This window comes from Saccopteryx bilineata, chromosome 6 (assembly GCF_036850765.1).
Source record: "Saccopteryx bilineata isolate mSacBil1 chromosome 6, mSacBil1_pri_phased_curated, whole genome shotgun sequence".
Classification (NCBI taxonomy): Eukaryota; Metazoa; Chordata; class Mammalia; order Chiroptera; family Emballonuridae; genus Saccopteryx; species Saccopteryx bilineata.
In genome coordinates, this window is record NC_089495.1 from 29,665,253 (window position 1) to 29,680,140 (window position 14,888).

Here is a 14,888-nt window from a genome sequence, read left to right on the forward strand (position 1 = left end):
CCACCAGGGGGCGATGCTCTGCCCCTCCGGGGCGTCGCTCTGCCCACCAGGGGGCGACGCTCTGCCCACCAGGGGGCGATGCTCTGCCCCTCCGGGGCGTTGCTCTGCCGCGACCAGAGCCACTCTAGCTCCTGGGGCAGAGGCCAAGGAGCCATCCCCAGCGCCCGGGCCATCTTTGCTCCAATGGAGCCTTGGCTGCAGGAGGGGAAGAGAGAGACAGAGAGGAAGGGGGGGGGGGGTGGAGAAGCAAATGGGCGCTTCTCCTATGTGCCCTGGCCGGGAATCGAACCCGGGTCTCCCACACGCCAGGCCGACGCTCTACTGCTGAGCCAACCGGCCAGGGCGATAATGTGTGTTTTTTTATGGTTCAAATCAAGAGACATAAGATACTGTTTGTTTGTTTTTATTATTGTTGGTGATCCTAAATTTGACTGGGTAAAGAGAAGGTATCTCCTAGATTTCTCCATTATAAAGAAACTCTTCTTTGTAATTATAAAGTAATCTGTGGTGTGATACATCGAGATTGTATGAATGTTTTGTTCTAACCCTTTCAAGTAGTGGTTTTAGCAACCGTTAATTATCCTAGCCTGCATCAGTTAATAGAGTTGGTTCTTTTTGTATTTTTCTGAAGCTGGAAACGGGGAGGCAGTCAGACAGACTCCCGCGTGCGCCCGACCGGGATCCACCCGGCACACCCACCAGGGGGGCGATGCTCTGCCCGTGTGGGGCTTCGCTCTGTCGCGACCAGAGCCACTCTTGCGCTTGGGGCAGAGGCCAAGGAGCCATCCCCAGCGCTCGGGCCATCTTTGCTCCAATGGAGCCTCGGCTGCAGGAAGGAAAGAGAGAGACAGAGAGGAAGGAGAGGGGGAGGGGTGGAGAAGCAGATGGGTGCCTCTCCTGTGTGCCCTGGCCAGGAATCAAACCCAGGACTTCCGCACGCCAGGCCGACGCTCTACCACTGAGCCAACCGGCCAGGGCCTAGAGTTGGTTCTAAAACAGAATATATTCATTGGTTGCCATTCTTTTTTAAAGAGTTTTCCCCTTTCCCCATCATTTTTTTTTTTTTAAGTATCACTGTAGATTTATGGACTTTTTAAATTTTGTTGGATTTCGGATTTTTGTATTTCCAGTGCTCAGATTTGACTAGTGTAAGCTACCTTCTGAAACTTTCTGATGCGTCCCTGTAATTTTTGAACTCTTCCTTACTTTCTGGAGCAACAAAATATTCTAGGCTTCCCATTTACTTTTCCTGATTCAATCCTGGTTCCTAGTAAAGATACGGTTTTCATGGAACTAATTCTAGTGGAAGATTAGGTTGGTGATGGACTCGAACTCTGGTGAACTGTGGAAGAATGGTCTAGAAAGGGGAAAGTTGAAGCCAGAAGATGAAGTTCAAACATTGGTTCAGTTATGCAGGCCCATACTGGCGAGGGCCACAGTCAAAGCAGGCGGGATGGAAAAGAGGCCTGATAGGTGAGAAATTTCTGAAAATTTAAATGCATTTGGTGACTAATTATGTGAAGGTTATGCCAAAAGAATCTAGGTTGATTTCATGGTGTCTCCTTGTGATTTGGGGTGATAGGTGATTCTGGTATTAACAGCAAGAATACAAATCTGCAGAGCAGGCCCTGTCTTGGTAGCTTAGTTGGTTAGAGTTGTCCTGTACACCACGGTTGTGGATTTGATTTCAGGTCAGGCAACATACAAGAATTAACCTGTGACTGCACAAATAAGTGGAACCACAAATCGATGTTTTTCTCTCTCTTTCTCCCTCCTCTCTCTAAAATAAATAAATAAAAAATTTTGGAAATCTGCAGAGCTGCGTTGTGAGGTAAGATGCAGAATTTAGTCTTATCACAAGAAGGCTGTGGTGCCTGTGGAATGTCCAGATAGAGATGTCTTGGGCGAGTAGAAACAGGAGCTCAGGAGAAAGAAGAACTTTGAAGCCAACTTTCAGATGGTATCGAAGATTACAGTACAGTTGGACTGTAAGCTCTATGTTGCTAAGATGTGTATGGTTTGAAATTTTCCACAATTTATGTTGTTTGTATGCCATTATATATTTTTTCAATCATTAAGCCTGTGGATTTTTCTCTTGATTTTGACAAGGTTTTTGAAAATTTCGTAGTTTTCTTTTTTTGTGGGCATAACTTTAAAACCAACTGTAAGTGTCTTAATATATTTTGTTAGGATATCATACCATTTATCGATAAATACTGGGAGTGCATGACGACCAGACAGAGACCTGGAAAAATGACTTGGCCAAATAACATTGTTAAAACAATGGTAAGTAGACAAAAATTGTACTCAACATTTAGGCAGTATTTTTTGTACAAACTAAATTCTCCTTAGTCTCACTGAAATAATGTTATGACTAAGAAAATAAAAACAACTTAGTATTAAATCTTGGAGAGTACAATATAACTGTCAGGTTTAATAGTTTTTACACAAAATCTGTAAGTTGCATATTGTGTCATTGTGCTTATATCACTTGTTTTATATGACCCTGAAACCTTTGTCCACTGCACTCTTGCAAGTATAATTTTATATTGAAATTGAAGACAGCTTATTTTTATTTAAAAACAAAAACAACACTGTTCTAAACATTATTGTCCTTAGAATTAAAGAGCACTCAGCAAGAATTGGAACAGCTGGCTCTGGCCAGTTGGCTCAGTGGTAGAGCGTCAGCCTGGTGTGCAGGAGTCCTGGGTTTGATTCCTGGCCAGGGCACAAGAAGCACCCATCTGCTTATCCACCCCTCCCCCTCTCCTTCCTCTCTGTCTCTCTCTTCCCCTCCTGCAGCCGAGGCTCCATTGGAGCAAAGTTGGCCCGGGTGCTGAGGATGTCTCCATGGCCTCTGCTTCAGGTGCTAGAATGGCTCTGGTTGCAACAGAGCAACACCCCAGATGGGCAGAGCATTGCCCCCTGGTGGGCATGCTAGGTGGATCCTGGGTCGAGCACATGCGGGAGTCTGTCTGACTGCCTCCCCGTTTCCAACTTCAGAAAAATAAAAAAGAATTGAACAGCAAACTATTAACAGGGCTTATCTCTCTGGTGGAAGAATAGATGGGGATTATGAATGATTTTGGCTCTCATTTTTTTAAGTTTTATTATTTAAATTTTTTCATGATCATGTATTAATTTTCTAATCAGAGAAAAAAATAGTACCATTTTTTATAGATTAAACCTAGAAATTAGAGTCAGTGGTTGATCATTCACTCAGTACTTTTAAGTTCAGAATTTCCAGCGATGATAAAATATTGTTTCCTTTTAGAGTAAAGAAAGAGATGTATTCTTGGTGAAGGAACACCCTGATCCTGGGAGTAAGGACCCAGAAGAAGATTACCCCAAATTTGGACTTTTGGATCAGGTACATTAATATGCTTTCTATTCCCCTTTTGATTTTAGGTCCCTTGAAGACAGAGAATTGAGTTTTGTTTACATTTGTATATGTATTTGCCACATATAACACACTGCCATTACATGCCCATAACATGGTGGGCTCCAAATAAATCATTATTGATGCATTGGAAAGAAAAAACAATAACCTTACATTTTAGTTTTGTCTCTTCCTCAAAATGTTATGACTTTACACTTATTATTCTTATATTTCTTAACTAGAGTTTTCTCACTTGTAACATAAATACACCATTCCATCTTATTTCTAATTTGCTGTCTCAAATTTTGCTCTTAAAAACATGACTGAAGAAAAATTTCTTGTGAATTTCTGTTGCATCTAGCATCACATGAGGAAAAAGAAAATTTTCACTCTTTGTTCAATGTCGGGTCACATTTGGCATCGCAGAAGGTCAGATCTTCCAGCTGTACCTTAAAATGTTTGATTTGCAGCCTTTAAGATTTCGCATAGGAATTCAGGTGTCAGTCTTCTCTGGTGCAGTGGAAAGATCTAACTACACTGGGCCTGAGTTCCCCCAGGGAGCTGAGGAAAGGGGCTTCGCACTCCGGTCTGCCATTGCCCCACCATCACCCTGCCTCCTGCTGATGCCATTCATCGTCTTTTCTTTTCTTTTTAACTTTTTATTTATTGATTTTAGAGAGCGAGGAAGGGAGAGAGAGAGAGAGATAACGATTTGTTCTTTTACTTATTTATGCACTCATTGGTTGATTGTTGTATGTGCGCCAGCGGAGATCAGTCCTGCAACCTTGGCCTCAGGACGATGCTCTGACCGTCTGAGCTACCCAGCCAGTGCTCGTCATCCTTCTTACACCATTTTGTTCTTACACTTGACCTGCCTTACTTGTTACTTGCTGATCCCTGAAGCATCCAAATTGGAACCTTTGCAAGTTTCCATGTCTTTAGGATTGTCAGTTTCACTTCCCATTCTGTCAGAATTTCTTCTGTTTCTTTGAGCTTTGCCAGACGGGTTTGATTATATAACCTCCCTTCATAATTGAGTATTTTTCTCTCTAGGATCTTAGTAACATTGGTCCTGCTTATGACAACCAAAAACAAAGCAGTGCTGTGTCTACCAGTGGGAATTTAAATGGTAAGTGTTTAAATGTCTCATTGATGAAATATTTGTAAGCTATTGAATCCAAACATCCCTACAATTGGGCATTCTTTGGGTTGACTCTTAACTGGATATTTACTAAAATGCTTTAAAGTCCCAAACTCAAGTTTTAGTGGCTAGCCAAGGTTGTGACAGATGATAGTGGAGGAAAACTCTTTGACACTTTACCACCAAAGTTTGGTCTTAAGTGAAACAGATATAGCATAAAATAAGGTCCAATTAAGGTCAGATTTACTGTGTTTATATTAGACTCCCTAACTATGCTCATAAACAATTTAGATTCAGTTGCTCTCCATTCTTTTTCCTTAATTCAGCTGTTATTTCCTATGCCCATCTTCTAATTTTCTTGTCCTGGAACTTCAGCTTATTTGCATGACAGCATTTTTTCTGTATTGATCACCCACTGTAACGTCTTTTTCTATTCGTAACCCATCTAATAGCAGGAATGCCCTTCATTACTAATGGTAATCTAACAAGAGTTGGGGCTGCTGGGTGGTAGCTAGCTATTCATCATTAACTTGTTTTTTGGAGTGGTGCCATCTTAAATATATTATCATTTCCTCTGTTATTAATATTCTACAGTTGGAAATAGCCAAGTGTATTGTTTATTTTTTTTATATCCTTCTTCTCCCTCTGCATTGTTAAAGTCTGACATATACATGGTGCCACTTCTGTTCTTACAGGTGGAGCCTCTTTTGGAGGTGAATTCCTCCTCTGTCTTCTTTCAGCCTCTCAGACTTAAGTATTTTGTGGTTTGAAAAATGCTTTTTTGCTGAGTTGTGGTAGAAGCTAAAACTAAATTAAAATTTCGAAGTCTTGTAAAAATGGTGGCAGTGGCACTGAATACAAAACTGGTTCCAGTTCGATGTTAGCAATTAAAGCTTGTCCATTGTCATATTCTGCTAACACGGCCAGAATTGCTCTGTTCAAGGTGGATCTAAAACTTTTCTATTAAAATAATTAAAATGCAAGCAACAAAATTGCATGCAATATTAATAATGGAGTTATTAAGGTAACTCCAACTAGAGATATTGATGTTGCAACAGTTTGAACATTCGACCTTTTCTGAAAAATAGGAATTACACTTGACATGTTCATAAAAGGAAGTTCTGCATAAATCTGGTCCTGTATATGCATAATATGACCTGCCCTCAACGTCTTGATTCTTTTTATTGCAGAACTGCTGATAATTTCCAAGCTTGCCCCAAATTAAGATACATACTATATGCAGTTGTTTACATAAAGGTGTTTTCCTGCAGTTTAGAGACATTTTCTGGAAGACCAACTAATTGAGAGGAATAACAGCACTGGACAAAAAGTTTAAAGTACCTGTTTCAGAAATACACAAGATAGTATTCCTTGTGGCCTTAGTATGTAGCTAAATATTTATTATTAAATATTTAAATTATCTATTACTATTTACTCTTAACTCCACAAGCCAGGTTAGTGGGAAAAAACCTGAATGTTATGCATTGGGACAATTCTAATAATTATAAAAATGGCTACTAAATTTAAAGCCTTCTTTCTTAAACTTGAGTTGTACACAACCACAGTAGCTACCACATTAGCATTACTGGAGAGAAACACCTTTTTAGCACTTCTGTTTTTGTTTTCTATGTCGGATGTACTTCTGTCTTGTTGGATATTCAAGTTAAGTGCTTTTGCAGATACTGTGCTTTACTGTGTGTTCATGGGATATATCATGCGTAGTTCAAGCTAGCAAACGTCTTCCTCCAATGAGGATATTCTCTTTTTTTGGATGTTTGTATGGATTTCATGGGAAAAAAGCTTTATCCATGCAGTTGTTTTTAGCTGTTGGTGTTCAGAATCTGAATGAGTGAAAATGCATTTGTGTCACATCCTCAGAAAGAGTGCTGGTAGTTGCAGTCATTAAGAAAGGAAGGTTGAAAATGTATCACAGGTTCATTTGAGCTTACTGCCAGAACGCAGTGTTCTGGACTGTGAGACGCTCAGCACATTCATTCATAACCAGGGAGAAATCCAATATGCTTTCGGGAAGGAAATCCTCCTGTGGTGTTACACAAATGCATGTTGGGAGTGTTAGTCCCCATGGAATTTTAGTGTCTGCACGGTGCTTCTATCACAGCTCATTGAAAGTGATCTGCCTTCTCTTCAAAGGAGGCATTGCAGCAGGAAGCAGTGGAAAAGGAAGAGGAGCTAAGCGCAAACAGCAGGATGGGGGGACCACAGGGACCACCAAGAAGGCTCGGAGGTAGGCAGAGAACGCTCACCCCTGTTCACCGCTGTGCGAGTCTTGTTCAGTGCTGGCCAAGTCCGTCAGGGAGAAAAGAGCCATACTTTTCAGTAGCTCAACTGTCTGAGGTCTAAAAAGCCTGTCAATTTTTCTCAAATTTTGAGCACTTTGAGGGGTAAAGTAACCCCAGACTAGATGTCCTGGTTTACAACTTGTTACTACATAAACCAGTCCCAGGCAGCACTCTGATGGTTTACCTGGGGAGTCAAGTTCTAGTAAGTAAGCATCGTGAGAAAAGGGAGATGGGGGAGGGAGTGAAACCAATTCTGAACGTTGGTTCCTTAAACTTTCTGCCTCTTCCCTCTCATGCCTCTTCCCTTCTCTTTGTTTAATACTAAGCTGATGAAACACAGGCCATTTCTTATTTAGAAAGCAGATAGTAAGTGTTCATACTGCTGAGTTTCTGTTCACCTTCATTCCCTTTCTCCCTTTCTTCCCTGTGATGTAATGGTTCAGTGTCATGGATATAGAAAACCCCTACAGACTAAAGTAATTGAACCAAAAATACAGGCCGGGCAAAGTAGGTTTGCAGTTATGAGTACATGAAATAGGGTTTGTTCTTGTGTTATTATTTATTTACTATATTATTTTCCATACAAACAACTGTAAACTTGCTTTGGCCCTACCCTGCCCTTTGTTGAATAAAGCAAATCTTTTTCATTCCTCCGTTTGCCTACAGAGGGCAGGATGCTCTCTTTGAGTAATGAAAAGCATTTGTGAACTTGCTTGTGTTCCAGCTGAAATTAATAAATCAGAGGCTCTTACAGGATTGAAGGCAGTTGAACGAGAGGGGTTTTAGTTTCTTGATTTTATTTTTTCCTTTCTGCAGTGATCCTTTGTTTTCTGCTCAGCGCCTTCCCCCTCACGGCTACCCTTTGGAACACCCATTTAACAAAGATGGCTATCGGTATATTCTAGCTGAGCCTGACCCCCACGCCCCTGACCCTGAAAAGCTTGAACTTGACTGCTGGGCAGGAAAACCTATTCCCGGAGACCTCTACAGAGCCTGCTTGTACGAACGGGTTTTGTTAGCCCTACATGATCGAGGTATGTAAAGTATTCAGTAGTTCATGTTGGATCCAGTGTTACCCTGTGCTACTGTCATCAGGTGTATCCAATCTAAAATTAGATATATATATGTCAGTTTATAATCACTCCTCCAGGCCGTTTCCAGACTCAGAATGTGTCTCTCCTGAGAAGCTTTAGCCATTATATATCACACACATACGTGTGCCCACATACACATAGGCATACACACATATATGGTTTATTAAAACTGTCTATTTTGAAGTAATTTTAAACTTACAGTAAAATTGCGAAAAATAAGTTTCCAAAAATCCCTCATCAAGCCTCTCCTAATGGTAACATCTTATACAACCATAATACAATGATCAAAACCATGAAGTTCACATTGGTAAATGCTGTTAATGAACTAAAGACTGGATTTAAACTTCACTAATGCCTCTTCTAGGATCTCACATCGTCTTTGGTTGTTTCTCCTTAGTCTCTTGTAGTCGTCAACAGTTCCTCAGTAGTTGCTTGTTTTTCATGACCATGACACTTTTTAAGTGTATTAACCTATTATTTTGTCCAATATTATCAGTGAGGTTTGTCTTTTTCTCACAATCAGACTGAGGTTATACATTTTTTGGAAAAACACTACAGAAATGGGTCTTCAGTGCATCATCTCATGGAGTTCAGAATGTCAGTGTTTTCTGATTGCATATGTTGAACATGATTATTTGGTTCAGGTGGTTTCTGTTGGCTTTCTCTACTGTCTTTCCCTGTGTACGTAATATATATCTTGGAGAAAAATACTTTGAGGCTATGCAATAACTTGTTTCTCTAAACTTTTGCACACTAATTTTAGCTTCTATCAGTGGATCTCATTTGCAGTGATTGTTAATGTGGTGTTTCCCTGGTGCCTTTTTATTCCCTTCCTTAGTTACTATTTAATTGATTGTATCAGTGTGGACTCATAGATATCTATTTTATTCTATGGAGTATACTTTATTTAGTTGCTCCGATTATTCCAGCTTTGTCCTTTAGGAGCTTCTTTAGGTTGGTTCCTGTGTTTTTTTTAATGAGCATCATCTTTATTTAGTTCTTCCTTACTTTCTGATATTACAAGATGTTCCTGACTCCTCTGGTATTTTCCATGCCCCAGGCCAAGTATTTACTACTTCTCCAAGGAGCCCTGGCTCCTTTGATTGGGAAATGGTATTTAGAAACTTGATTTTTTAAGACTGTTAGGTATGCTCACTGTTACTGGGTGTCACTTCTAGACTCAATACACAAAAGTAGGAAGTGCATGTATATATACTGACATATATACGTGGTTATACTGAGTTTACACTGGTACCTTGTATTCCAGACGCCACAGGGTTGTTCCAGCCTTACACCTTTCGTTCTTTGTAACTTCTTTCTCCAACAGTAAGACTAACTCTAAATTTCTAGGATATATATACTTGCTTGTTTTATTTTTTTACTTTTTTTTGTGTGTGACAGAGACAGAAAGACAGAGAGAGAGGAACAGATAGGGACAGACACCCCGGAAGGGAGAGATGAGATCTTCGTTACAACACCTTAGTTTCATATGTGCCTTGACCAGGGAGCTACAGCAGACCGAGTGACCCTTTGCTCAAGCCAGCAACTTTGGGCTCAAGCTGGTGAGCCTTGCTCAAACCAGATGAGCCTGCGCTCAAGCTGGCAACCTCGGGGGTCTCGAACCTGGGCCCTCCACATCCCAGTCCGATGCTCTATCCACTGCGCCACTGCCTAATCAGGCTGTTTGTTCATTTCTAATATGCACATAAAATAATTTCAGAATTGCTAACCCCTGTGAGAAGAAACATTCACTAACTAGATAGCAGTATTTATTTACAGCTGTTTTTCTCTTTAGCTTTGCAACTTGTTGGATTAGTTCTTTTCTTTCCTACCTTCTTCATTGTGATACAGTTAGGTTCATGTTTTTCGTTTGTGATACAGTTAGGTTCATTTGTTAGTGTTTGTCTTGGTTCTCCCATATCTCCTGAAATACCCACAGCATTGCTCTGGTCTGAGAGTTACGAGTTGTACTGCAGGTTTACTCCGTGTGTCCTACTCACCATCCCACTCCCTTCTCCCACTTCTCCTCCCTTTTACCCTTTTTTCTTTTTCCCACCATTTTCTCCCCCATCCCCTATAGGTAACTAGTTTCTTTAGTTTCTGGTTTATCCTTCCTGTAATTCTTCTGCACAAATGAGCAGATAACATGTCTATTTCCTCTAGCTCCTTTTTTTCATACATGAAGGCCAGCATACTATAGCTACTCTTCTGCGTTTTGTTTCTTGCTGTTACTCTAGATCAGTTAGTTCAAAGAAAGCATCTTTATTATTTTCTTTTTGTAGCGTCATGATGCTCCATTATGTGGATGTGCATAGTTTATTCAACCCCTCTGTGTATGGCATTTAGAATGTTTCCAATATTTTGCAATCACAAAGAGCCCGTGAATAACCATGAGTATATGTATTTTTGTAATGGTGGTGGTATATTTTGAAGGTAGAATTCTAGAAGTGGAATTGCTGGACCAAAATGCAAGTGTTTGTGTAGTTTGGCTAGGTGTTGCCAGACTTCCCTTCAGAAGGTTGTGCTGTGTGCATGCCCACCCACAGTGTAGAGACTGTTTCTCCATAGCCTCGGAAACGGAATGTGTCATCTCATATTTTAATTTTGGCTGGTCTTATAGGTGAGAGATGGTATTTGTGTTGTTTTAACTTGTATTTCTTTTGAGTTTGAACATTTTTTCATGTTTAAGAGTTCTTATCTCGTGAATTACTTGTATTTTTTTGTTTTTGTTTTTGTTTTTGTTTTTTAGACAGAGTCAGAGAGACGGACAGATAGGGAGACAGACAGGAAGGGAGAAAGATGAGAAGTATCAATTCTTTCTTGCAGCACCTTAGCTGTTCATTGATTGCTTTCTCATATGTGCCTTGACTAGGGGCTACAGCAGAGTGAGTGACCCCTTGCTCAAGCCAGCGACCTTGGGCTTCAAACCAGCAGCCCTGCGCTCAAGCCGGCAACCTTGGAGTTTCGAACCTGGGTCCTCCACATCCCAGTCCAATGCTCTGTACACTGCGCCACTGTCTGGTCAGGCTTTCCTGTTTTTCTATTGGGATTTTGGTCTTTTGTCCCTGTGTGTATTAGGGATATTAGCCCTTTGTTTGTGGTATGGATTGTAAACATTTTCTCCCAGTGTGTTAGTTGTTTTTTACTTTGTTAGTGATTTTTTTTTTTTTGTCATTTAAAACTTTTCATATATAGCAGCAATTTTCAACTGGTGTGCTGCAAGAATTTTTAAAACATGCAATACAAGGGGTCCTTGGGTTACAACAGTCTCAACATAACGACATTTCAAGTTTACAACACTCGTTCCCATAAAAACTTAAAAAAATTGAGACGTGTTTTGGCTTACGCCCTTAGCCTACTCTTTTTACAATCATTTTTTGTCATTTTTTCTGTTACTACAGTACAGTGTAAAGTACAATATATCTACAATATCTTTTTTTTTTCTGTAGCTTAGTTGTGTTTTACAACTGTATTAGGATAGGTAAGTGACTTAGGCTAGGATGTGTTTCAGCTTACACTAAAATTGGGTTATGTCACTGTCGTAGGAACAGAACTGTATTGTAACCCAAGGATTCCCTGTACTTGACTGTTTAGTCAAGGGCATTGACCTCTTTTCCCTTAGATTGTCAAATTAAAAATGACAACTGGTCCTGGCCGGTTGGCTCAGTGGTAGAGCGTCGGCCTGGCGTGCAGGAGTCCCGGGTTTGATTCCCGGCCAGAGCACACAGGAGAAGCGCCCATCTGCTTCTCCACCCTTTCCCTCTCCTTCCACTCTGTCTCTCTTCCCCTCCCGCAGCCAAGGCTCCAATGGAGCAAAGTTGTCCCGGGCACTGAGGATGGCTCCATGGCCTCTGCCTCAGGCGCTAGATAGGCTCTGGTTGCAACAGAGCAACACCCCAGATGGGCAGAGCATCGCCCCCTGGTGGGCATGCCGGGTGCATCCCTGTCGGGTACATGTGGGAGTCTGTCTGACTGCCTCCCCGTTTCCAACTTCAGAAAAATACAAAAAAATGACAACAATTGCTATCCAGTGTGAATGAATCAAAATTATATCTTTTTTTTTGTTAGATTGGCAAAAAATATATTTTTTTGGTATGCCACAGGATTTTAGTACTTTATGTGTGCCATGAGATGATAAAAGTGGAAAATCACTGGTACGTAGTAGTCCTTTTAATGACATTTATTCAAATTTTAACAAATATCAATCATCTTTAGAATATGAAAGTGAATTTAAATTATTCGCTTTTAGAGGAGTATACTTCATGAATATTTGTTGTTTTTTTATAGTATCAGTGCAAATCCCAGATAGCATATTCTTTTCCCATATATACTTCTGTTTATCTCTAACAAGGATTTTCAAAAAAACATATACTGTATGCCATTATCATGCCTAAGGCAAATAAGAATTCCTTAATTATAATTACCTAATACCGGGTCCATAGATGCTTATTTGTCCTCATCCATAGCAACTACACCCAGAGCGGGTGATCTGAGAGAGTAATAAAGTATTTAAATACTTTCTGTGACTTATCTTTGAATTTAGATGGTGCCTTCAACTGTATTTTTTTTTTCCGTTGATTTTTGAAAGAAAGGAAGGCAGAGAGAGAGAGAGGGAGGGAGAAAAGCATCGGCTTGTTGATCCACTTAGATGTGCACCCATTGATTGCTTCACATATACGTGTTCTGCTTGGGGCTCGAACACGCAGCAACATTGGAGTTGAGCCAGGAACCCCTGGGATCAAATGGTTAAAGACATGAATATAGTGAATCTCCAAGTACCTAGATTTAACAAGATTTTGCCATATTTGCTTTATCTGCTCCTCTATTTCTGTGTCTCTTTTTTTCTGAATTTTTATAAAGTAAATCTCCTCCAATGTACTCTAAAAAATGAGCATAACACTTAAAAATATACTGCTCACAAAAATTAGGGAATATTTAAAAATGAACACGAAGTAATAAAATATCCCCTAATTTCTATGAGCGGTGTAGTTCTTTGCTGTTGTCTGAATTCAGTTCATGATCAGATTTTCCTGATTTTCTCAAGAATCTTTTTATCTCTCCACAAAATAGCTGTTGATTACAAAGAAAAAATAATTCTGTAGTAGAGAAACCTAGAAAGCATCACCTTAACCAAGTGCTCAAGTTCAAGGTCACTGTTTTTTGTTTTTTGTTTTTTTTTTTTCCACTTTTCTGAAGCTGGAAATGGGGAGAGACAGTCAGACAGACTCCCTCATGCGCCCGACCGGGAACCACCCGACACGCCCACCAGGGGCAATGCTCTGCCCACCAGGGGGCGATGCTTTGCCCCTCCAGGGCGTTGCTCTGCTGCGACCAGAGCCACTCCAGCGCCTGGGGCAGAGGCCAAGGAGCCATCCCTAGCGCCCGGGCCATCCTTGCTCCAATGGAGCCTCCGCTGCGAGAGGGGAAGAGAGAGACAGAGAGGAAGGAGGGGGTGGGGGTGGAGAAGCAAATGGGCGCTTCTCCTATGTGCCCTGGCCGGGAATCGAACCCGGGTCCCCCACACGCCAGGCCAACGCTCTACCGCTGAGCCAACTGGCCAGGGCCAAGGTCACTGTTTTGAATATGGTTTGCTTCCATATATGATGCTCTGAGAGGCACTGCTGTGTGCACCTCAGCGGTGTGCCTGTCAGAGAAGCATAACCTGGACGTAGACAGGAAGAAGCATCAGACAAACCAAAGAGGGATATCCTATAAACTAAAGTGACCAGTGCTCTGCAGAATGTCACTGCCGTGCAAGGCTTGAGGAACTGTCCCATACTGAAAGACACTAGGAAAACAGGACAACTACTGTAAGTAAGTTGTGGGATCTTGGATTAGAACCAGGACCACAACAAGGATAATATGTTGATAAGTGGCTTATTTTGAAGATTTGTTGGTTAATTAAGAATATTGTATTAATGTTAGACAGAAGCAACCAGTGAAAAGTGGAACAATAAATGAATGCTTCCCTTCCCCCATCCCTTCTCTTCCTTTTTCTGTCTCTAGAAATCAGTAATTAAGCTGGATAGTTTGGTTGGTTGGAGCGTTGTCCTGAAGCGCAGAAGTTGCTGATTTGATCCCTGGCCAGGGCACACACAGGAGCATCTAGTAATAAATGGTGTTAATATTTGGGGAAGCAAACTGAGGATTCTTCACTATTTTTGAAAATCTGAAATTGTTTCAAAGGAAAAAGTTGTCTTAAAGGATGGTTTATTCAAATCAGGATCCAAACACATTACAATTGGTTTGTTATATTTTAGAGAATAGAAAGTATAATTAATTTCAATTTGTCCTCTTAAATATAATCACATAATAAAACTGGGTTACTTAACAACTTTCTTCCTTTTTCTTCTCCTTTCCATCATTTTTCTCTAATGCTGATGTCTTTAAACTCAGTAAAAGTATTTCCAGTTCCTGACAGGTATTTCTGATCTTTCATTTTGTCCTACTGGAGTGTTTTGTGGCAGTTGTCTCCAAGTATCAAAAAAGTTCCAGGCCTTTGTTTTTATCTCCGTCTCTACAGCTCCCCAGTTAAAGATCTCTGATGACCGATTGACTGTGGTTGGAGAGAAAGGCTACTCTATGGTGCGGGCTTCTCATGGGGTACGGAAAGGTGCCTGGTACTTCGAAATTACGGTGGATGAGATGCCGCCAGACACTGCTGCTAGACTGGGTTGGTCTCAGCCGTTAGGTAAGCTGGAGCGAGAGCATGGACATTGAAGCAAGGAGGGCGGTATAAGACCGGCTGGCTGAGTGTTACTACTTCGGGACCTATTGAATTGTGGGCATAAAATTTAATTCCTGACCGTTTAGGTACTTTGCAGATCCTAGAATATTTTTATAATTCTTTGATTGTGTGAAATAGTTTGTTAGCAGTTTTACAAAATTGATTCCTCCATCCTCACCCCCCCCCCAAAAAAAAAGAATTTTTTCCTTCAGTAAACCGGGAGTTGCCGTCCTCTGACTTCCTGCAT

General features: G+C 40.9%; 1 protein-coding gene across 8 annotated transcripts in view; it reads left to right on the top strand.

The window, feature by feature from the left end:
• The window catches only part of ASH2L (ASH2 like, histone lysine methyltransferase complex subunit), a 32,794-nt gene that overhangs the window by 9,781 nt on the left and 8,125 nt on the right, over nucleotides 1–14,888 (top strand). For 6 of the 8 annotated variants that reach the window (XM_066235556.1, XM_066235560.1, XM_066235561.1 and 3 more), the window contains exons 6-12: nucleotides 2,191–2,286; nucleotides 3,275–3,370; nucleotides 4,433–4,508; nucleotides 5,216–5,233; nucleotides 6,672–6,765; nucleotides 7,637–7,854; nucleotides 14,438–14,605. In XM_066235556.1, the coding sequence (XP_066091653.1) occupies nucleotides 2,191–2,286; nucleotides 3,275–3,370; nucleotides 4,433–4,508; nucleotides 5,216–5,233; nucleotides 6,672–6,765; nucleotides 7,637–7,854; nucleotides 14,438–14,605 (766 nt within the window). The remainder of the gene's footprint in view (nucleotides 1–2,190; nucleotides 2,287–3,274; nucleotides 3,371–4,432; nucleotides 4,509–5,215; nucleotides 5,234–6,671; nucleotides 6,766–7,636; nucleotides 7,855–14,437; nucleotides 14,606–14,888) is intronic. The other 2 variants (XM_066235558.1, XM_066235559.1) reach the window with 1 other exon arrangement.